The following is a 25,499-nucleotide window of genomic DNA, read 5'->3' on the forward strand; positions in this document are numbered from 1 at the left end:
TTTCTAGATCCTCTTCTTCCTCCTCTTCACAATCAATTTAATATAATTTCTTCTCAGCACACTTATGACATTTAATGTATTTGTAATCACAATTGTAATAAAGACCTTTTGCACTTTTTTCTTCCAATTGTTGTGGTGTCAACCTTGTAGGTTATGGAAGGCTAGGAGAAACAACACTTCCATCTTTATAGTTGTGAGGGGTAGAATTCCTTGTTGCCATAATTTTTCTTTCCACTTTTCTTGCCAACCTGAATGCCTTCTCTAATGAATCAGGTTCCCAAAGACGAACCTCATGTTGAATGTTATCCTTTAAAGTCCCTATGGAGACATCAATCCTCTGCTTCTCTAGAATATCATTTTCCCTTATATTCAATTTTTGAAAGTCCTCAATGTGCTCTGCCATTGAACACTTTTGTTTGAGATTTATCAATTGGCTAAAGAAGGTGTTTCTCTTTGTATCCTCATAATGTGCTATCATTTCCTCCATGAAAATTGACCATGTAACAAGTGGTTTGCGAGAAAAAAGCCCTGTATACCATAAAAATTGATCTGGTTCTATATATGAAGATGGAATACGTACCTCTGTAATAGTTTCACCTCATGTATATCAAAATATTGCTCCATTTGTCGTATCAAATTTACCGGATCCTTGCCATCAAACATCCTCATATCGCATTTTCTTAATTTTAGGAGCTAAACCTTGAAACGCCTATAACTATGTAATTTCAGATCTTCCAGTTCTGAATTTACGACCTACAGTAGCCCTATGCGTCCTCTTTCCAATGGCACCAGTCTGATCGAAATTAGATTCTCCAAGAAAGAGTTATGCACAATCTCCCAAGATGACCTGATTATATACCTTTTCCAAAGAGAGAACTTGTATGAAGTTCCACGTGTTACTGTTTTGACCTTCGGATATGAAAAATATACATAGAAAACTATAGGCCCTCCTCTTTCTAAAAATTCTTACAAAATTTGAATCTGATTCTCAAAACAAAAGTTATGACGATTTTCCCCAGGTCACCTATTTAGGATGTAATTCGGGAGTCTGCAAAAAGCCCTAACTTCCTTAGATCATATATCCGAAACTGTAGTGAGATAAGATCTGAAATTCGGACTCAATGTTTAGACCAATTTTTTCGCAAATGGGTTTTTTTTAGCTTCTGCAACTTTGTAGGGGAAACGTTATAGCTAAAATTCCATGATGCCCTGTTTTAGATGAACTTCTAGAGCTTGCAAAAACCCTAACTTCCTCAGATCATATCTCTGAAAGTATAGCAAGACAAGATCTGAAATGCAGGCCTGAGGTTCAGCAAGATTTCATCTCAAATTGGTTTTTTTTCGAGTTTCTAAAACTTCGCAGAAACAAAGGTATAGCGAAAATTCCACGATGACCTGTTTGGAGCAGCAAAACCCTAGAATTCAAAGCTCTGATACCAAATGTTATGAAACCAGCTCACAAAAAGATAGAAAAGATAGATCAACGCCTTAGAAATAAGCCTCTTCAAGGGGGAAACCTCCTTTACATTACACAAATGAACAATTCTTGGATGATACAAATGACAAGACCTCCTTTCTATATATAGGAGCCTAAGGGGTCATAATATAATCAGAGCCGACATAACAATAATAATGTAAGGGCACAATAATAACAATAGTGGGCTTCTATGGGGCACAATAATAAAAATATGAGGACTACATGGGCACAACAATATAATAAGGGGGTTGTACTAATAATAATAAGGGGTTACACTAGTAGTATAGGGACCTAACATAGTAGAAGTGTGTTTCAACCAACCTCTTATGGAGGCAACGAGGAGATGCAGTAAGTAATGATTGATGAGCATTTGGTGTATGGTTGATGCTAGTGCATTAATCAGAATATTGTTTTGTATGTAGAGTTTGTTTCTGGAAAGATTTATTATATTACAGAGGGGACTAATATGTTTTTATTGAGCTATGAAGTTATCCTTGGAGATTAGTTTGAAAATGAATGAAACTATGGCTCCAAGTGTTTGAGGGTGTTGGGGCCTCTATTAAGTAATGGATATAAAAGAGTGGAGTAGTTTCTCCTTGCTGGTGGTGGAAAATAAAACGATATTTTGGGAGTGGTATATCCATCTAGTGGTGGTTAGATATTCCAATGGTGGCTGGGTGAGACTTATTGGGAGTGGTGGATTCCAATAGGTGGCGGCCTGCAAAGTCCTGTGAGTAGAGACTTCCTAGCTAGTGGTGGTTAGCAAATTTTTTAAAGGGGTAGTGGCTCCTAGCTGGTGGAGGCCAACTGAAATATTAAATTTTTTATTGATATACTAATAAGAGAATGAGAAGCAACACAACAACAACATGTGGTTTTTGTCCCTTCAAGGTTTCCACTAGAAATCATTGATGTATTATGTGCGTGATTCTTTTGTGGTTATGTGTTATGTTATGACGCTCTGATATATCCTTATGTGTTTCATATTGTAAATGTTTAAATGATTAATTAATTGGAGAAAATTTAATAAATTCCATCATCACTGATTCACCTCCCCCCCGTAGTGTTCTACATTTTTAACATTTCATATGTGTTGGGAATTATCATTATTTTGTTAAAAAATAAAAAAAATGCTCTTTTTAAATTTTTATTACTTTCCAAAACTGTGGAATTTATTTGGACTTATCATTGTCAAAGTTATTTTGGAGTTTTGAAAGAAAAATTGTTTACAACACTAGTCCTAAGAGGACCAATTATTACACTTTGGACTTTATAACATACCAACCACTTTTCAACAAGCAATTCTTGGTTTATTCTCATACCTAATTCATGATTGTGTAGAGGTGTATATGGATGATTTAATAGTATATGACAATACATTTGAAGAAGTTTTTGATAACTTGGAGAAGGTGCTTAAAATATGTGAAGCAAGCCTATCCCTTAGTAAAAATAATTGTCTTATCCTATTAACTAAAGAGGTATTTTTGGGTCATCACATCTCTTCTATAGATATCCAGGTGGATTTAACAACAATTTTGGTAATAACTATCCTTCCAAATATGATAATGAAAAAGATATGTAAGTAGCTCTTTTGGAAATGTTAGGCATTATCATTGTCTTGTTAAAAAAATTCACAAAAATTGCATTTTTTATTTTTTATTTTCATTACCTTCCAAAAATCTAGAATTTATCTGGACTAATCAATATAAACGTGATTTTTGAGTTTTGGAAGAAAAATTGTCTACAACACCATTCCTAAGAGGATCAATTTGGCCCTTTCCTTTCCATATATCTATTGATGCTTTGAACACCACCAACAAGGAAATATTTAGGTGGTGAGAAGAAAAAATACTTATGTTATATTTTTCATCAGTAAGAACCTATCCCCTGCAAATTAAACTATACATTAGTAAAAAAGGAGTTTTTTTCTATTTTGTACTCTATAAATAAGTTTTGTTGCTAGATAATATGATATCCCATATTTCTGCACACTGACCGCTCTATTGTTTGTTAATTAATGAATAAACACATTACAAATTGGAGGATGACCATGTGGTTACCGCTATTGTAGGAACTTTACATAACCATTGTTGATAGGCCTAGGAAGGATAAAGTTGTTGTTGACTTCCTCTCTAAGCTCATCAATGACGGAGATGCCCTTCATATTGAGGATGTTTTTCCTAACGAGCACCTTTTTTCACTATCTACTAAGAATGCAGTTTGAAAATATTGGTAACTACTTTATTGTATGAAAACTTCCAACACATGTCTCACCAAAATAGAAACAAAATATCATCAAGAAAAGTGATAGATATTCCTATATCTAAGCTTACCTCTTTTATAGATGGCTATATCTCATAATCCAACGTCAAGTTAGAGAGGAAAAAAATCATGACATCCTAAAAGTTTTCCATGGAAATCCCTCTTGAGAACACTTTATGAAAGGAGGACTACTATAAAGTATTGCATTTGGGATAGTACTAGTATATGATACTTTGAGATGCCTAGTTGTTTTTGAGAAGTTGTGATAGCTTCCAGAGTATAGGACAACTTGCCATATTAGATGAAATGCCACTTAAAACCCAGTTAGATGAAAGTGGGCCTTAGGCTTATTCACCCCCCATCTAAACAGAAGGGATGTATCTTGGTTTGTACTAACTATGTTACTAAATGGGTAGAGACCAAGGTAGTCCCAAAATTCATAGAGCAAGTAGTGGTAGTTTCCTCTATGGGGAAATATTTGCCAAAATTGGAGTACCATGAGAGATTTTCATAGATGGATGAGCATAGTTCACCTCAAATCTCATTTGGACCATTGTGAAGTAATATTATATACATTATAGGATAACTTTATTGTACCATCCCCAAGCCAATGAGATATTAGAAAGCACCAGTAAGAATCTAGAGTCCATATTAACCAATATTGTCTAACTAAATCTCAATAATTAGGTTAATGGACTCCAAGAACACCTATAGGCTTATTTTACTGCATGGTGGAACACCACTTGTTTTAGTCCTTGTGAACTAGTATATGGTAAGTAGGTTATCCTCCCCATTGAGCTCGATGTGAAGACACTGAGAATCACACTACAACTAGGCATGGACCTACCAGAAGCAAAACAAAAATATTTGAACTATATCAATGAATTAGATGAACTTCGTCAAGCTACTCTACATCAATGTATCTATTTTTCAATGAAGAGAGATCCAAATAGCATGACAAATTCAATAAGCATAAAAAGTTTTAAGAGTAAGACTAGGCTCTTCTATAAAATTCAAGTTCAAAGATTTTAATGGGAATTTCCACACCCATTGGCTAAGACCATATGAATTTGATATGGTATATGATAATGGGTCAATAAAGCTACGTTACATTGCAATGATCTAGTTTTCTAATGGTCATGATCACCGCTTTAATCCCTAGAGGTGTAGAATAATTGGCGAATGGGTGTATTGTTAAAGCACTCATTATGTAATTATCACCAATTCAAAAGCTTGTGGCTGTCCCGCCTGCCTAACCCTCAACTATAGGTTATAGTAATAGTGGTTGGAATCAACCCCTTGTTACAAAAGTATGAGACTAGCGTAGTTATTGATTCCTATAGTCACAAAAAAAATGGTCATCACTTGATATTATATCAAAAGCCATTGTTTAAGGATGATTTCATTTAAATTATTGTCGCTTGTTGGTGCAATAAAGATTTGGAAATGAGATGGTTTTTATTTTTATTTTTTACTAATTTGTTCATGACTTGGAGAACTATCCTTTGGCTAAGAAACCATGATCCAAGGGCATCAAATTCATCAAAATTACTCGGGGATCGCACCCAATGTGGGCCACACTAACCCTTAACATGGTTGGAATTTTTGTACCCATAGGGCTTAAACCCATCTACCTTCACATAAAGAGTGCCTCAATAGAACACCTTGTCACGATTGTTCTATGTCTCATAGGTTTTTCAAATAATATTTTCTCCCCAAAAAAATTAAAATTAAAATTAATAAATAAATAAAATAAAACTATGTCTGTGAAAACGTCTATGGGCGGCATTTTCATGAAATCTGAAAAGGCGAACGAGAGATTGGAACGCTCTGCATCTAGGGTTCTGGCGACCTTCTGAGACGGTGCAGACAAGCACGACTCAGCATCCACCGAGGGCCTGACCTCCTGGTCTCGACAGAGTACCGCAGGCATAACAACAAAGCGCATGGATCCCCCGCAGGGGGGGGCCTCAAAGCCCTCCCCCTCGTCCAATACCTCGCCGCCAGGGCAAACGGGGTCTTTAGTCTTTGGATCAATCCATGCAGAGGTGGATAACAGTGAGATGTCGAAGCAGCATAAGCCCAATGCACCTGCCAGTCAGTCAGACAAGAGCAGTGAAACACCAGAAGGAAAAGACAAGCCAGAGGAAACGACCAAGGTTACCTCGAAAACATGCAAACCAATAGCAACTGAAAGACCCAAGATAGAACTGCATAGTCAGAAGATCAATGAACGAATCCAATATATGACGGATTTTTGCACTCATCAGGAAATTTATAGGATTCTGGCTGACAGAAAAAGCCTTGTATGGCTAGATCGCTGCTAAATGGAAACCCAAGGGCCATATAACACTGCAGCTAGGATCGAAGGGGTTCTTTACTGTGATATTCCTGTGGCTAGAAGATAAGTTCAGAATCAGGGATGAGGGGCCATACTTTTTCAACTCAGCAGGATTGTATCTAAGGGACTGGGTAGCAAGATTTAACCTGGATAAGGAAGACCTCACCTGGGCTCCAGTGTGGATCAGAATGTATTCACTTCCAGAGGAATACTGGGATGAAGGGTTGCTCAAAGACATTGGAAATGGACTGGGGGAATACGTAAAAGCAGCGGAAGAGACGAAGCTTCGAAGATACACATCCTATGCCTGCATCTGTGTCTTCATGCGCCTGGACAAAGCCCTACCGGACTCGGTAAGTCTCTCTCATGATGACTATGAATGGATTCAACCCTTGGATTATGAACATGTACCTTTTCGCTGCCGCAAATGTCATGCTCACGGGCATCTCTTTAGGGATTGTCCGCTAAATGCCAAAGCCACTGCCTCCGATCCCTCTGAACTGCCGGCCCAAGATGGTTTTACCAAGGTCCCTAGCCGCAAACGAGCGCACAAAAAACCTTCCACCGGGAAAAAACCCCAGCAAGATACGGCTTCTATCCCATCCACGAGTAATAGCTTTGAAATTCTAGCACAAGCCTCAGAAGAGCAACCCTTGAACTCAAAGCACAGCTCCATGCCCATCTCCTCCTCTGCATTCCATCCCCCCCTGGTTCTTCCCATGCATCACTTTTCCCCAGGGATGACAATGCAACCCCCAAAGAGAGCCAAAAGGGACTTGATGGGAAAGTAAAGGATATGGAAGTTGAGGGCACTCCATCTAAATCAAGCGGAACTCCCATAGCAGACCCGAAAAACCCTGAAGGAACATCCAAAGCCATGGAGACGGATGAACCACAAAATCAATCCTGGCAACTAGCGCTTATCTCAGAGGAAAGCAGTCAAGTGCAGCATATGGAGGAAGAACCGGAGAGCATAGATCTAAAAGGGCTAGACATTTTTGGACTGGAGCAAGCTTGTAGAAAGAAGGAGTATGACAAAATCCAAGAGCATCAGCTCAGTACTCTGGAAACTATATTATCCAGAGCATATCAGCAACAGCAATTGGGTATACAACCAGGAAGTCAATGGGATGGCAACCTCCTTCCAAAGGACTCCAAAAAGAGGGGAAGAAAGACAGATCTCCAGAGAACTATAGCAGTAGGGAAAATCCTGGTCGACTCAGGCAGATATGCTAAATTGACAAAGTACTATAGGCCCACTCCACACAGTGAACAATGAAGCTCACCTCATGGAATGTAAGAGGGCTCAATAGCCCTGGGAAACTCAGAATGATTAAAAATATGATAAGGCAGGAACAACCCCAGATATTCTTCCTGCAGGAAACAAAGTGCAACAGTAACACCCTGGGAAGCATCCTTTCAAAAGCTTGGCCAGGATGTCACTCAGTGGCAGTGGATGCATCAGGAGCATCTGGAGGCTTAGCAATTGCATGGAACACGCAAGCAATATTGCTGTCAAATTTCCACGCATCCCACAACATCATCCAGGCAACGTTTCATATAATTGGCACCAACATACATGGTCACCTGACCAACGTTTACTTTCCGCAGGACGCTCCCAATAAAATTGCTCTTTTAGACACCATAGCAACTCTCAACTCCAACAGAGAGCACTCTCTATGGCTCATAGGTGGAGATTTTAATATGATCACCAAGTTAGAGGAAAAGAAGGGAGGTCGGGCCAAGATGGATCAGGAAACGGACCACTTCAAAGATTTTATCCACAACAACATGCTTATCGACATGCAAACACCCAATGGCATGCACACTTGGAGCAATTGTAGGGCTGGGAAGTATCAAATTGCTTCGAAACTTGACAGATTCCTCATCTCGGATAGCGCAATACATCTCGGAGGCGACCTCTCAGCATCCATCCTCCCTTACTCCGGTTCTGATCATTGGCCTATAGCGCTCCAATGGCAGCGACCAGGCAACTCCACCAGACGTCCTTTCAGATTTGAGGCATGCTGGTTATCTCATCCCGCTTTCAAAGACTTCATCAGACATACTTGGAACAACTTCTCGGTGCCAGAAGGATAAAAAATGTTCCAATTCCAACAGAAACTCAAATATCTGAAAGCCCAAATCAAAAGATGGAATAAGGAGACTTTTGGCAATATCTTTCAGGCCCAACAAAACCTCAACAAGGAAATGAGGGATCTCCAGCAACAGATAATAACAGAGGGGTACAATGATGAAACTCTGGAACGGGAGAAGCACATACATAATCAAATGGAGGAGAGAAACAAGCAGGAAGAAATTCTCTGGAAGCAAAAATCCAGAATTAGATGGCTGAAAGAAGGCGAGAGAAACACCAAATTCTTCCACAGAACCACTATTCAAAGAAGAATGCACAATACTATCTCCTTTATCCAAAAGCAGGGGGGGAAAGAGTGGAGGACCATGCAGAGATCGAACAGGAATTCATCAATCACTTTCAGGAAGTCCTACAAGAACCCCAAATTGACAGAAGGAACGCCATAGAAAAGATCACTCAACATGTGCCAAAAGTCATCACAGAAGAACACAACCAACTCCTTCTCCGACCTGTAATGCCCGAGGAGGTGGACTTAGCCATGAAGCAGCTCAAGGAAGGCAAAGCACCGGGTCCGGACGGCTTCTCCACCACCTTCTTCCACTCATTCTGGGAGCTCATAAAAGGGGAAGTATGGCAAGTGGTGGAGGAATCTCGTTCTCTTCACTGGCTGCTGCCTTCGCTCAATTCAACTTTTATTGCTCTCATCCCCAAAGAAGACAACACTATCACTCCGGACAAATTTCGCCCAATTGCACTTTGTAATGTCATCTACAAGGTCATCTCTAAAGTCATTGCAAACAGGCTGAAGCCGCTGTTACCCCTGCTCATATCGCCAGAACAATCAGGGTACGTTGAAGGTCGACAAATATTGGATGGCATTATCCTCACTCATGAAATCATACACTCCCTCAAGATCTCCAAACAGGCAGGTATGATTCTCAAGATTGACCTCTCCAAAGCTTTTGATAAATTAAGTTGGACTTACATTCAAAAAATGCTACATGCTTTTGGTTTTTCACCAATGTGGGTTCGCTGGGTTCAAAGTTTAATCTCCTCTACTTTTTTTTCCATCCTCATTAATGGCATCCCCTCTCGACCATTCAGCCCCTCCAGAGGTATTAGACAAGGGGACCCTCTATCTCCTTTCCTTTTTGTTCTGATGGCAGAAGGGCTAGGGAGACTCATCAAGCATGCCCTTCACTCCCAGCTTCTTAAAGGAATCTCCATTCACAATACCCCTGCTACCACCCATCAACAATTCGTGGATGACAACATGCTTTTCGGATACCCATCTGTTCAAGAAGCTACCATCTTCAAAGCCCTTCTGAAGGACTTCTCAGATGCCTTAGGTACAAGCATAAACAAAGCCAAATCGCAAATCTTTTTCTTTCACACGCCTCCCATCATTCAACGTGCCATTGCCCACATTCTTGGTTTCTCCATAGCCTCCCTGCCCTCCAATTACCTAGGTGCCCCTCTCATTGACTCTGCCATTAAGCATGCCTCCTGGTGCAGGCTCTTAGAGAAGCTTGAATCCCGTCTCTCCTCGTGGACCTATAGAGCTTTGAACATAGCCAGCAGATTAGTACTTATCAAAGCGGTGCTTCAGGCAATGCCCCTCTATCTCTTCTCAATCCTAGCAGCGCCTAAATGGGCTCTTAAAAGAATCAGAGATCTTCAGCGCAACTTTCTGTGGGGAACACATGGAACAAATCGTAAATGGGCCCTTGTTAAATGGACTACAGCTTGCAAACCCAAGGAAAAAGGAGGCTTAGGTCTGAGAGACCCTAGTCACAGCAATGAAATCATGGGTGCGAGAATTTGGTGGCAATGGCTTACTGCACCAAACAAGCCCTGGGGAGCCATCTGGACAACTAAATACGCCAACCACAGACCAGTGGAGGAGCTAATCAGATTCACCCCTGTTGAGAAAGGCTCGTTGATGTGGAATGCAGCCAGTCAACACTTCTCGTTGATCCAACAACACAGTTTTTGGGAGATTAGAAGTGGTAATACAACTCGTTTCTGGACGGATGCTTGGAATCAGCTTCCCAGGCTTGACAGCATTCTTAATCTTCCACCCAGCTATGATTGGGAGGAACAACAAAAGGAAACGGTCAAACAACAATGGTCACAGGAGATTAACCAAGGCTACAGACAATGGAAGCACCCTGACAGACTGATAAGAAATATCGACAACCAGACAAGAGAAAACCTGGAAAGAGAGCTCCAAAAACGAAGAATCAGATACACCGAAGGTAAAGATTTATTGAGATGGGGATATACCCCAAGGGGATCCTTTACCATGAAAGAAGCATACAAAATCAAATGCCAAGATGATGCGCCTCAGGATCCCATCTGGGGAAGGGTCTGGACTCCGGGCATTTGGCCCAAAGTCTCAATATTTCTGTGGCTCACTGGGCATCGTAAAATCCTAACTTGGGACAATTTAAGAAAAAGGAACATACATGGGCCCTCCATATGCCCCAACTGTCAATCTCAAGAGGAAACGTTACAACATCTCCTGGACTCCTGTTCTCTGGCCAACCATCTGTGGGAGAAAACCAGTTTCCGCTGTCAAAGAAATTGCCGAACATCTGAGGACATCATCAACTCCATTCGCCTCTGGCACCAAAGTCCCTACAAAAGCGCTATCCTTAACCATCTATGGAGAATCATTCCTGGCCTCCTTATATGGACTATATGGAAAGAAAGGAACAAGCGTATTTTCAAAGACCAAAGCACTCCTTCAGAAATCATCTGGGACAAGTTCGGCAAGAACCTGGAAGAGACTTTGTCGCTTAAAACTTGGCTCCCGGATGACTTTCCAAGCAGGCTAATGAGAAAACCATATGGGAAAATTGGAACCTCCAACTCCCGCAAGGAAGCCCTGATTGCAATCCCATAGGAAAAACAAACATCAGTAAGCATCTTTGGCTCCCCCCTCCAAGACACAGATTCAAGCTCAACTTTGATGGAGCTTCTAAGGGTAACCCAGGGAACGCAGGATTTGGTGGCATTTTCAGAGATCATAAGGGTTCTCCTCTCTTAATCTACTTCGGCAATATAGGATGGGACACAAATAACTCAGCTGAACTGGAGGGACTCTGGCAGGGATTACTCTTAGCCCAACACCATGGCTTCCAGCCTCTGGAGATCGAAGGAGACTCCCAAATCCTCATCAACATGGCCAAACAGCTACTCAATGGAGCTCATGCGAATAAAATCTCCACTAGCTGGAGACTTGAGGCCAGACTGGAAGCCATAGAAAATATTCTCAACACCAATAGAGAAATCATTTTCAACCATGTTAGGAGGGAAAGCAACAAGGTAGCGGATCTCCTTGCCAACCTGGGAGTAGAAAATAGGCACTCTCTTCTCACAGGGACCCTAGATATAATACAGAATCATGAACAGGAACAGGAATGCAACATTCTGGTCCAAAAGGATGCAGCCTCCCCAGATGCGGGTGCTTCAGCTGACAGTTAAGGTGATGGGACAGGGGTGCGGCAACGCTGGATGACACCTGCCAGCCCAGCACCACCTGGATAAGGAAGGGACGCGTTTACTACAGAGGAAGGGGAGATCACATGGCTTCACGCATTGGGAAGACGACATGCACAATCTGAACACGGAACGGACCATCACCTCCGCATGCTTCAGGCCAAGTTGGGCTTCGGCTCCATTCAATGCAGGAGTAATGGCGGGGGATAGCCGAGGAGAGGTGGTTGAAGTTAAATTCATGTATTGCAACAGACTCGTCTGGAAGCTCCATATGCATCATTGGTCTGGCGAAGGTGGGTTATGGGTGGTTGCTGGGTTATGCTTGGCTTTTGAGTCGCGCCCTCTGCCTGCTCCTAATTTGCTCTTCTTTCCACTCTCAGAGTACCTTTGCGCTCTCTCTGTTCCTTATCCCATCATGGTGAGACAGCGTTTGATCAGTAGAAGGGGCGGCTCGAGGGGTGGAAGCTCTCGACAGCAGGTTAGGAGGCGAAGCACCTCGGGCTCTCCCTCTTCCTCGACGGAAAATCCTCGCTATCCCAATACCAGAAGTGGACGGGGTCAAGCAGGCCTTCGCTCAGCTCCCTTCCCTCTGCCCCAACATCCCTCCCCCCATACCACGCTCTTCCACTTCCGCAGCACTCTCAATCAGCCAATTATCACTGCAACCATTGCCATCTCCTTCTTTGAGGAAGCAGTTCAGAGCACCCAGATGCCCTTCCCCAGGAGCGATACGCTTAAAGCGGAACCCAGTCAACACAGAGCTTGGCAAAATGCTAAAAAGACAAGGAAATTGCTCATGGTGGACAGCCCAAACGGAAAGGGAAGGAGGTTGTGGGAGAAAGGCATGAGGTTTCAGAGCCTCAGCTTGCCAGCCATGGAGAAGCGCAAGGTGAACGAGGAGGACACGCCGCTGGTTGAAGGAAGAGGAGAAGGCGAGCAATCTCAGCCAGACAACCACGAAGATTGGAGCTGCCCGATAGTGGAGGAACCTGCCACGGAGGAGTTCATCAACCAAATTACCAATGCCAGGTGGCACTTCATCTAACTTTTGGTTCAACTTCTTTTTTGTCCACGTAGGCGCACCCAGGAGGATGAATTGCTGGTTTAATGTTGTTTTCTTAGCACTTTCCAGAAAACTGTGGCAAATGTTCAATGATGTACTCTTTTTTGTAATACCCGCACTATCAGACTGGTTTCCCCTCTGTTGGGGCAGTCTTAGAACTAGTTCTTTGGCAAGCTGAGATAGGTTGTTTTCCTCTACAGCCAAAACCACTCTGTAAATATATTTTTTCTTCTCTTAATAGATTAAACTTACTTAGCAAAAAAAAAAACGTCTATGGGCACAGTTGCACAAATGTCATTTGAAAACGTGGTTTTTGGGGAATTGAATAGGCTAATGTGCAAAATGGTTAAGGAGGGGAAAAACCTTGAAGTTAGTTTGACTCACCATGGGATAATTAGATTACTAATTCAAGATAACCTTTTCTGAGAAAAACTAAACCTGAGTTGTTTTCATGAATATTTCACCATCCTGAAATTCACAGAGGTTACAAAAACCTTGGAAGCTACAAAGAATGAATTGGAATAAAGTACAAAAGTTAGAAATACTATGGAATCCATGGAAGCTCCATGGGGATACACTATATTAGTAGTTGGAACCCTATGAATCAAGAGAAGAAGATTTTGGATAGAAGCTCCCTCTACATGACCAAGGAAAAGATATAAGATTGCATAAAAAAATGAGTTTTGAAGTGACCAAACTAACCAAATAGGAGGGTTTGGTGGATGCCCACGAACTTGAAGACAAACACTCATGGAGGAAATGGATCCTCAAAACAAGTATTAAGAAAAATATATGGGAATGGAAGTAGAAAACTTGGTAAGATGAGATGATAAAGTAGTAATTGTTGCAATATTGGTCGAGCAACCAAGGATAAAATATTGTGAAACTAATTTTATTTATAAGTAGAACTTCGGTGTAAATCACATAAAGAGAGACATTTGTCGACGCATTTCGAACCAACCAGTGTGGCTCATCGTCAGGACAAGTTGAAGAAACAGATCCAGCCTATGCATGTTAAATAGTCTGAGTAGAGCCTCCAACGGCTATCTTGATCAACGGCTTTGACTTAGGGATAGTAGTTAAAAAGTCAAAAAGATAATTTAAATGGAGTTATTAGGTAAGTCCCAACATTTTCTTTTTGGAAAGCATAGAAAATATGACCAAAGATTGAGGAAAATCCATAAAAACTTAAAGTAGTAATATTTAGCATCATATGAATAATTGGTTATTTCACAAGAAAAAATGTTGAGTTATGAATATCATAAGCACCTAGATGCTCTAGCCTAGACCATTAAGGAACAAAATGAGTGGACACCTCTTGATCCACAAGAGGAATATCATAAAATTTTATATGGAGGAATTAAAGATGTGGTTGGGAATCTGGGGCAAGACTCCTCTCTAAGGCCCACAAAGAAGTATGAAGAGGAAGAACCAAAGGACGAGCGTGAGGGATTTAAAAATAGATAAGTTTTTTAAGTTTTTGTTTTTGTATTTGTTTTTTGTTTTTGTTTTTGTTTTTTTGTTTTTTGTTTTTGTTTTTTGTTTTTTTTTGTATTTTGTTTTTTTTGTTTTTGTTTTGTTTTTGTTTTTGTTTTTTTTTTTTTTTTTGTTCTTTTTTGTTTTTTTGTTCTTTTTTTTGTTTTGTTTTTGTTTTTGTTTGTTTGTTTGTTTGTTTTTGTTTTTGTTTGTTTGTTTTTTTTTTTTTTCCCTGAGAAATAATTGGCAGAAATAATAGTGTTGGCTAGATTATGAAAACAAGGGTTTTGTTTGCCTAGGTGCCAAGGCTTTCAAAGGGATCCACGGGACAAAAAATTAACATATTATTAATTTAATTTACTATTTCCTAATGTTGGACTTAGGAAAAATTAGAAAGCCTAAATTCAACAAATGATTAGATCTTAGCCCTTAATCATGAGTTAATCTCATCCATTGAAGATCATGGTAGGGCCCAGGTCAACTTATTAGGGGGGATAGGCACATAAGTGGATAGTTCAATTTTGGGCATAGAGTGTGTGTGTGTGTGTGTTAGCTTAGCAAAGGATATTATGGTTTTAACATATCAACAACAATATGAGACTGTATATTTTCACAGTTATTCATATTGTTAAAAATTTCTAGAAACATATTGTGTAAATGTTTGACTCTGTCCAAATTTTTGGGTGGAAACTCCACCCATAATCAAGGAACATGAATCTAAAATATGATAAGATTGTGTGTTTATCATACCTTAAATATTGAAATTGGCCAAGTGATTAGATTATCAATAAACAAATTATAATTTTTGCATATGGATTTTAGTCAAAATTGCAAACGCAATAGAGGAAGAGATAAATGAACGAAGCTCAATGGAATTCCATAAATCATAACAAATAAGAGAAGTAAGTTTAAGGTGGATAGAATAAAGTTCATGAGATAATTTGATTAGTTCAAACCTGGTGAAATGGATCTATGCATGAATGATCACCACGTTGGTTTTCGTGAGGATTCACGATAAATGTTTTCTTTTCAGGGGAAATTTAATTCTAGTGAACAAAGGCAGAATGCATGAGTCTTAAAAACGTTTGAGGAAGGTCACATAAGAAATACAGTTTTGCAATTTTTTATGAAACTTTTCAAATAACCTTATATCTTTGAGGTAACCCTCTCTAAAGAGGCTAGCAATCTTAGAGTGGATTTTTTTCACAGTTATTCATATTGTCAAAATTTTATAGGAATAAACAGTGTAAATGTTTAATTGAAAAAGTGTGTTTCTGATTTGAACTTCCTCAAACACTACCAAGACTCCTTCATTCTCCATTCACCATAATCAAGTTTCCTCATAGAAGAAAATATCTATCCTGAATCCTCACCAAAACCAATGCGGTGATCCTTCATGTAGAGGTCCATTTCACTAGGTTTGAACTAATCAAATTATCCTGTGAAATTTATTCTATCCACCTTCAACTTTATTCTCTTATTCACTATGATTTATGGAATTCCATTGAGCTTTGTTCATTTATATCTTCCTATGTTACATTTGAATCTTCAACTAAAACCCAAATGCGAAAATTATAAAAAATTTATGATAATATAATCTCTTGGTCAATTTCACTATTTAAGGTATAATCATAACAAAGTCTTATCATATTTTAGCTTTCTAGTCCCTAATGATGGGTGTATTTTCTGTCTAAAACATTGAACATGATTAGACATTTACATAGTTTGTTTCCAATTTTTTCGATAAGATCAGCAACAAGTCTAGCAACCAAGTGAGAGGAAGGGAGGGTTTCGCAGCCTCTATCTTAGCTCAGCATCAACGTGGTCATATAGCACATGAAGGGCTCATGAGGTATGTACAACATGAAAAAGGGTGCAAGAGGTCATATTATACAGGCTATATAGTCCAAGTCACTTGCAGGGGGTAAAACGATTTACTAGGAAGTTGCTCAGAGGGGATTTTGCTGTAAAATGGAAGTGTTCCCTTGCTATAATAATTTATGAAGATAAATTTTGGAAGCTAATATAGAAATACACACAAATTGAAATTTTTCCTTGGAGTTGGGGTTTCTTGGGTATATTCAATGTTTTATGTGTTGCATGTGTTTATCTTCAAATTTATTTACTTTCATTATGCATGCTATGGTTAGAAAACTCAATAGTATATTTTATTTAAGTTTTAGAATAATAGTTTAGTTGTATTTCTGGTTGTAAGCTTTGAAAATCATAAATTAGTTATTGGGTTTTAAGGAAATCTAACATGATATCAGAGCATTGGCTCTAATTGAAGACCAAACAACTTTTTTTATCTTCAGGACTAGGTTTAGCATTCATAGGGAGAAACTCACCAATTCAACTTGGCCACTAGGGTTTCTCCAGTTTGACTTGGTCACTAGGGTTTCTAAGCAGTGTGAATTGGCATAATGGGGCACCAAGGTCTTAGATTTGTGGATATGTTGGAAAAAGTGTCCAAATTTTGCATAAGGCATGAGAGGATTGGTGTGGTTTTGGAGGAACAAGGGGTATGGGAGTTTGTGGATAATGTCCTAGTTGCCCCCAGTAACCATCAATGATTGGCTCAACATAATAGGAGAGATGCCAAGGTGAAGAGAATCATCTTGGAAGGATTCAAAGACCACATTATTCCTCACTTGACCAAAAATAAGACATCCAAACTTATGTGGATGCCCATTACTAGCCTCCATCAGGGTTCGAGTGAGGCCAGAAACCTAGTGTCAAAAGAAAAATTGAGGACTATAATAATGTCCAAGTAAGGTTACATGGTGTATTACCTCACCAATTTTATCCAACTAAGGGATGAGCTGGTTGGTGTGGGTGAGATAGTTTTAGATAAAGATCTGGTGAGTTTTTCCCTGATGGGTTACACCAAATATTGGGAAACTTTTACGAACAAAATATGTTCCAAGAAGAATCTTCCAAACTAGAAGTGATTATGGGGTGGTTGTGTCCAAGAATAAATTTGTAGACATACTCAATTAGGGTCTCCTGTCAAGATCAAAAATGAAGAGAACTTTTCTCTAACTGGTAAATAGGCCAAGTCAAAAAGAAAGAAGAATAGTGGTTGTGGTGAGCCAAGCTCCAAGGGAGAAAAGAGGAAGAAATATCTCAACAAGATCAAATGCTTTTTGCGCCACTATTTTTGGAAATATGCTACTAAGATCCCTAACCAGAATAAAGGTTCCAAGAATCTAGACCAAATAGTAACCTCTATATAGATAAACAAGTTCTCTCCTCACTTTGAGAAGTATTTCTCACTTATTTCTTGCATGGAAATCTCAGTGCCTACCAATGTTTGGTACCTAGACAGTGGTGCATCCTGTGATATGATAGGGAACAAGAGCTACTTCAACAAACTGATAGATAAGGACATGCAATTCCATATCAAGAGGGGAGATGACGGGAGTTGCCAAGATGAGGGCATTGGTACAATCAAATTTGAGAGGGAATCAAGAAAACCTTTGTTTCTTAGGGATGTCCTTCACATTCTAGGGCTCAAGAAGAACCTCATTTCATTTTCAATGTTGGAGGATAAGGGATACTAGGTGACATTCAGATAGGGTAGGAGTTTCATAAAACCCTCAGACTCCAATGTGGCCAAGAAGATTGGGGTTAGAAAAAATAACATGTACATATTGAATTTTGTGATATTTGAAACATTCACTAGTAGAGGGATTTGTGACCCAAGTAGGGAGCTTGGGGAGTTATGGCATAGGCCCATGGGGTATCTAAACCATGGCACGTTGAAAATTCTCAAGGAGATAGCGACGAGGTTGCCACAGTGTAGCATTGGGTTAGATAGAAGAACTTGTACATATTGTAGTTTGAGATAACTACAAAATTCACTAGCAAAGACAATCGTGACTCAAGTAGGGAGGTTGGAGAGTTACATCATAGGAACATGGGGCACCTGAACCATGGTGCATTGAAATTCTCAAGGAGATAGTGATGGGGATGCCACAATGCGGTGTGGACCTCAAACTTCAATGTGGCCAAGAATATTGGGGTTAGACAAAAGAACCTATACATATTGTAGTTTGAGACAATTGCAACATCCACAGGTAGAGGGATCCATGACTTAGGTAGGGAGATTGGGGATTTATGGCATAGGAACATGCGGCATCTGAACCATGGTTCACTAAAAATTCTCAAGGAGATAGCAATAGGTCTGCCACAATGCAGCTTGGACCAACATGAGGAGTGCAAGGGTTGTGCACTTGGAAAGTATTCCAAATCATATTTTCCTAGTAGAGGTAATAGGTCTTAGGTCATCTTGAACCTTGTTCATTTATATGTTTGTGATCCCTTATCCTTAGTATCCATCATGGGTTATAAATACTATATCACCTTCATAGACGACCACTTGAGAAAGACTTGGATATTTTTCATGGATAAAAGGGAAAAAGGATTCTCAAAGTTTCAAGAGTTTAAGGCCTTAGTTGAAAACTAGACTGGCAAGAAAATCAAGGTGTGAGATCAGATAATAGTGGGAAGTACAGCTCAATGCATTCAAGGAGTTTTTTGCCAAGGAGGGAATTAGGAGGGAGTTGACCACAACATATAACCCTCATCAAAATGGGGTGGCAAGGCACACAAATATGGCCATAGTTGGAGGATCCAAATCCATATTGTATGACGAGGGACTATCCAAGTTTCTTTTAGTTGAGGCATTCAATGAAAATTTTTTCTTGTAGAGCCAGGGCCCACATAGAATGTTGGAGTGAGTTACACCAGAGGAGGCCTTTACAGGAAAGAAACCAGACATGTCACATTTCTAGATATTTAGCAGCTTGATGTACTATCATGTACTAGCAAACAATAGATCGAAGTTGGAGCCCACAATGGAGAAGGGAACCTTAGTGGGCTACATCAAGAAATTGGCAAGGAATACAAGGTATACATACCAGTACTTGGGAATAAAATCACTAAGATAGATGTGAAGTTTGAGAAAGAAATGGCTTTGAAGAAGTCCTTAGAGTGTGAGCAGGCTCCCAAGTAGGAGGCTCAACCAATGCCTCATACTATAGTTATAAACATTGATGGGCAAGTTGAGTAGCATGAAGACGAGGGGGACACATAGGTGGAGGAGAGAGTGGATCCCACTCAGGTCCTGACTACCAACATAGGGAGAAGGAGAATGAAATGGGAAGAGTAGTTGATCTAGTAGGCACAAGAGCGAGTTCGTGATCCTAGCATATCAGTTTGATAGAGAAAACAACCACAATGGTACATAGGGTATATGGAAATCATGAAAGAGTTATTGGATGTTGATCCTTCCAGCTACTAGGAGGTAGCCACTTAGTAGGCATGGAGATATGCCATGGTGGAGGAGTATGCATCCATCATGAAAAATTATGTTTAGGAGGTGGTGTCGAGTCTTGAGAAATTCAACGCTAGATTTGTGGCAAAGGGGTTCTCACGGGTAGAGGGAATTGACTATGATGATACATTTGCCTCGGTGGCGATACATTCATTTGTCAAGACCATTATAAGCATTGCAACTTAGATGGGGTGGATGATCCACCAAATGGATGTTAAAACAATGTTCCTTAATGGGGTTGTTGAGGAGGAAATTTATATTGAGCAGTTGGAAGGGTTTGAGACATGCACCAAGGAGACTCACGTGTGTAGCCTCAAGAGAGCCTTGTATGTCTCAAAAAGGCTCCATAGGGATGGTATGATTGTATTGATAGTTACCTTCAGGTATTTGTCTTCACTAAGAGTGAAGTGGACCCCAACCTCTACTACATTGTTGTTGAACATGAGATGCTCATTCTGGTGTTGTACATGGATGATTTGATTTTGACAAGAGAAATAAGCTCATCCAGGAGTGTAAAAAGATATTACAAGCGAGTTTGATATGAAGGATATGGGATTGATGCACTATTTCCTAGGATTGGAGGTTTGGCATGGATATTGGAAGATCTTCTTAGGGAAAGGAAAGTGTTCGGTTACCAAATTGCCACATTTTTAACCATCCTAAACAACCATTTTCATTCATTTATCACAATTCATTAGTTAATTATCACCCATATTATTGTGTCACATTAAGATTATAAAGTTAAAGTAGTTAATTATCATTATTTTCTTTTATTTTTGATGAATTAGAAACAATTATCATTGGTTTTATTGATGATGGTTTTCCTAGTGTTATTTCAGTGGTTCCTATGCAGTAACAATACCAACCTCCGAGGTTATCATACTTATGTAGGTCCAGGAGAAATGATGGAACACAAGTTTTGTTCCTAGAAAAGTAGACATGGTTTTATGTTCTCCAAGTCAGAGTCAGGTCAATTCCATTAGTCTCACACTGCTCGCATCAAACATAATGAGACGAATAACTTCATACATGATTTGCGGACAAATGAAGATGAATATGGAAAATATATGACATGGGTTTTTCTCATTACATCACCAATTAGGAACAACACAAGAGGTTTCTCAAAAATGTTTTTGGATTGGGTGCCACATGTGGTTATTTAAAACATATATTTCTTGTTGCGATAGTTAACAAAGTATGCCCCAAACAGAGCAACTGGTTATAAACTAAAACATCTGTAGCATATTCTAAGAAGGATTTTATGAAAAATCAATCTTATGTAATCGTACCTTCAAACAAGAATACATAAAAGATAACATTTTTTGTGTATGTCAACGATTGACAATCTAATTTCGGGGGAGTTAGTTCTAATTTGTCCCTTAATGTTTTTTTGTATAAATGTATAAGCAGAGAGTAGTATGAGATAGAGTTAGGCTAGGAGGGGTTAGCACCATAATTTTTGTAGCAGTGCATCTTGTAACTCCATTTACAAAGATGATGATATCTCTACAAGTTGGTGGTTATCTTTGAGTTGTTAGTTTGTGAGATATGAATCACCACCCCTTGCTTGGGAGGAAGGGCCCTCCTCTTTAGTAGGGGTTGTTGTGTCAACAAAGGTAGATAATTGTTTCATATTTTATTTGCAAGTTATGTTAATTAAATTCTTATTGCAATTCCATTATTATAGTTACATATTTTGATGAAACATTCTTTCTACTGTGGGTTAATTTAACTTGCAAAATATTAATGTAGATTGCTCGTTTGTCATTATAGTTACTCCTAGATCGATCCTCACTAACTGAGTGTTTTTATCATTACTAAATTGTTGTTACTATTAGATTAGTTTTGATGAATGAGTGTTATTTCATTTCTACAAATGTGATTCCATTTCCAAAATTGTGTGCAGAGTGCTATTTATATGCAAGCGAGGGTTTAACAGTGTGTTTTTTAAAATTTATTTTCATTCCTGCAAGTGTGAAGAGAGACTACTTTGATTCGATTTTGTGCCAGTTCTTGTAAAAGAAAGTGTGGCATTAGGAATTAACCAATGTCACTTAGCAAGTGTTTCCTACATATACTTTTCATGATAACCTTGAAATAAAAAACCTACTCGGATTGATAATTTGTGTGAGTAGGACTGGTTGTTCTTAACTAAAAGGGAAATTAATCTGCCCAACAACAAGTATGCCCTAAATATTATGAGGAGATTCCAAATGCACGATTGCAGGCCCATGACCACACCTCTAGTCACAAACTAGAGGAAGGTGGACACATCTAAATTTGAGCAAGTAGACCCCAAAATCTACTGGTATTTGATAGGGTCACTTATGTATTTGGTGAACACACGACCAAACTTATATTTTACAGTTAGATCCTTGAGCTAGTTTATGGTCGATCTTACTATGGTGAATTTTGTTACATCCAAGAACATATGAAGGTATCTCATGGGCACAATAGACTATGGATTGTCTTATATACAAGTTTAGGGGATGAGGCTTCAGGGCTTCAGTAATGCAGATTAGGTAGGGAGTTCCACAGATAGTAAGAGTGCATTAGGTTGCACATTCAATGTTGGATCAACAATTGTTTCCTAGTTTAGTTAAGAGTATAGATTGAATGCATTAAGCTTAGCAAAGGTTGAGTACATGGCTACTAGCCTGGAAGCATGCAGAGCTATCTAGTTGAGAAAGATGCTTGTGGGATTTTTTGGATAAGAGCTAGAAACCACCATGATCCATTGTGCTAATTGGAGCTGCATAAATCTTTTTGTGAATCTAGTGTTTCACAATTTCTCAAGGCACATTAGGATACACTATCATCACATTAGGGATATTGTTAAGAGAGGTACAGTTAGACTCCAATACACATGAACATAGGACTAGATAGAAAACATTCTAACCAAGGCTTTTCCAAGGGGGATATTTTTTACCATAGAGACAGGTTGGATGTAGTGAAGAACACATTCCTATCTAATATGGAGTATTGATTGGAGTAGAGAAACAAGGGTTATGTTTTCCTTGTTTCCAAGGTTTGTAGAGGGACCCACAAGATAGCCACTTATTTGATTATTAATTTAATTTACTATTTCCTAATGTTAGACTTGGGAATAATTAAAAAGCCTAAAATCAAAAAATGATTAGATCTAAACCCTTCATTATGATTTAATGTCAACTATTTAATATCATGGTGGGGCCCAAGTCGAATTATTAGGGGGAATAGGGTGCAGAAGTGGCTAGTTAGATTTTGGGCATAGAGTGTGTGTGTGTTAGCTTAACAAAGGATATTAGGGTTTCAACAAATCAACAACAAGTTCAACGACCAAGCGAGAGGAAGAGAGGGGCGCACGACCTCTATCTAAGCTCAACATCAACATAGTCATACAACATGTAGAAGGGTTCAAGAGGGTTGTACTGTGCAGTCGTACATCGCACAAAAGGGCACAGGAGGCTATACTATGCAAGTCATACAGACCGAGTCACTTGCAGGGATAAATCAATTTGCTTGGGATTTGTTCAAAGGGGTTTTTGATGTAAAATGGAAGTGTTCCCTTGTTGTAATAATTTCTGAAGATAAATTTGTTGAATATAATAGAGAAACAAACATAGATTGGAGGATTTCCCTACAGTTGGGGTTTCTTGGGTATATCCTATGTTTTATGTGTTGCAAATGTTTTTCTTCAGTTTTATTTACTTCCATTGTGCTTGTTAGGGATATAAAATTCATTAGTATTTTTTATTTAAGTATAAGAACAATAGTTTAGTTGTATTTCTGCTTGCATGCTTAGAAAATCATAAATCAATTACTAGGTTTTAAGGAAATCTAACATAGAGACAATAAGAGGTCATTTGAAAGACGTAATGGAGATTGAGAGGTTGAAAAATGATGTGTCCAAGTGGAGAAAAAAAGGCTAAATGTTTAGAGGAGAAGGTAATATCCTTCACTAAGCATCAAAATTATTTTTTCCATATGGGAGAGGTAGAGAAGTTCAAGAAGTAGGAGGAAACCATGACTATTCATAGGTTGACCACCAAAGTCAAAAAAATAAAGCATAAATATTACTTGTTCCATTTTTCCCATATGATGAAGAAATATTTCCTCCCTTCTCCCTTGTATTATATCTATTTGAAAGTACAGTTTTTATTTTCCTTCTCTTTCCAAATGAGAACCACAAAAATAAGAAATTTGGATCACATTATGATCCCTAATAAATTTATACAAGAATTTTCAAGAAATAATTAGGAGGACCAAAAATCGTTGTGTGAATTTTATCAACGTCACTTTGTGATGACTAGATTTTATGATTTGGATCCAAATATGTTCATAGATGATGTTCAAATATGGGTATTCATATAATTCAAGAAGAATCAATCTCTTTTCTAGAATTTAGAGAACATAATGACAATATATGTGTGAGGGGAGCTCCCAAACATACCAAGTTGTTTGTAAAAAGGACTAAGATGGTCCAAATTCAAATATTTATTTCTAACTTAATGGATTCCTAAGGCCTAGGTATTTCTACCTATGAATAATGAGTAACCATGAATATATTCCTTCAAAAAAATAAGTCTCTAACTCCAAGACTGAGAAGAAAAGAACCCTTCATTAATGCCAAATTTGAACTTGCATTTGAATAATTCAAGAAATATTTTGATTGTTTAAAAGTAGAGGGCATCGACAAGATTATACTAAAGTTTCATATTCCTATCTTATGGAACCTTACTAAAGGAGAAAAAGAGGGAAATTATTTGAGGAGATTAATTTAGGAGTTAGACATTATAGATTCATAGAGGAAGTCCAAACTTCATTCGATTAAAGTACCATATGTTCAAAGGTCTTGCCATTTAATTCTTTGGATGTAGAGGTGTACATGGGATTTCATGGGGACATGCAATATCTTTGGTCAGGAGAAGATGATGGGATCTAATAATGAAATCATTTTATTAGATTTTTAACATCATTTATATCTCTTTTTTCACGCCTTTCTATAATTTTCCTTTTCTTTTAGTATTCAAAAGACAATTTTGGTATAATGTACCTTTGGCTTGCATTTTTCCTAATTTCATTTATTATTTGATAGTAAGTAGGCATATATATGTATTTATGACTACCTACAGATGTGTTGCAAACTCCTTGAATAGATATACTGAAAACCCTATTGATCCATGTGGATATTGGTGGTCACCTTCCTATTCCACTTGTTTCCCACCATTGTTTCTTTCAGTTTCCTAATTATAGCACAATCTACTATTTTTGGTAGTTTTTCAAGTCCTAAACTTCTAAAGCTTCTTGAGGCCCTAAATGACGTATTTTTGGAAAACAAGCAAGCCCATAGCCTATATCAAGGGTTTGCAATAAAAAATTGTAGTCACATAGATATTTCTAGCTAGGTATCGTATGCATCAAATTAAGATCATATGCCAAAGTTACGGCCTTGGGAAGTTGTTATATGAATTTACCCCAACGGGGCCCACAAACTTTTGGTGTTTCATCTCCTAGGGTTAGGTTTTTGGATGTTTAGGGTTTTTGATTTTTTATCAATAATAAATAGGCCTTTGAACCTCATTGCAACATAGTTTAGAAGGCATGTAGCTACCACATCTCTTCTCATAGATAATCTACCATCACCTGAGCTAGTTTCTTTCCATTCTTCTTGTAATCAATTTTTAGTACTTTGTTATTGATATGAAATGGAGTAGATTAGTAATGTTGTGCTAATTCCCCATTCAGAATAAAACCTGAGATGCTTATCATTTTCTTATGAAGTGCTTAAGGATTCACCATTTTTTCTTAAATAACTGATTCCCATGAGATTTTATTATGTAAATGTTATAAACAATTTAACATAAAACATATGTTGAACAACAACAAAATAACAACAAAGAACATCAAAATACAACACACAACACAAAGATTTGATGAGGAGTTCACCCCTCCTGGGCT

The 25,499-nt window shown here is 38.6% G+C and overlaps 1 protein-coding gene across 1 annotated transcript; it reads left to right on the plus strand.

Moving 5' to 3' along the window:
• Positions 1 to 7,355: 7,355 nt before the first annotated feature.
• Positions 7,356 to 8,180, plus strand: LOC149153304 (uncharacterized). The gene has a single exon (XM_089443779.1). It carries the CDS (start codon positions 7,356 to 7,358, stop codon positions 8,178 to 8,180), a length of 825 nt encoding a protein of 274 aa, XP_089299905.1.
• The last annotated feature ends 17,319 nt before the right edge of the window (positions 8,181 to 25,499 follow it).

Source organism: Pinus tabuliformis, chromosome 9 (assembly GCF_031772625.1).
Source record: "Pinus tabuliformis cultivar Carrire ecotype Pingquan chromosome 9, CPIR1, whole genome shotgun sequence".
In the NCBI taxonomy this organism is placed as follows: domain Eukaryota; kingdom Viridiplantae; phylum Streptophyta; class Pinopsida; order Pinales; family Pinaceae; genus Pinus; species Pinus tabuliformis.

Bases quoted from the DNA above. Each gene is read 5' to 3' on its own strand.
- LOC149153304 (XM_089443779.1), top strand. From the start codon at position 7,356: ATGAAGCTCACCTCATGGAATGTAAGAGGGCTCAATAGCCCTGGGAAA.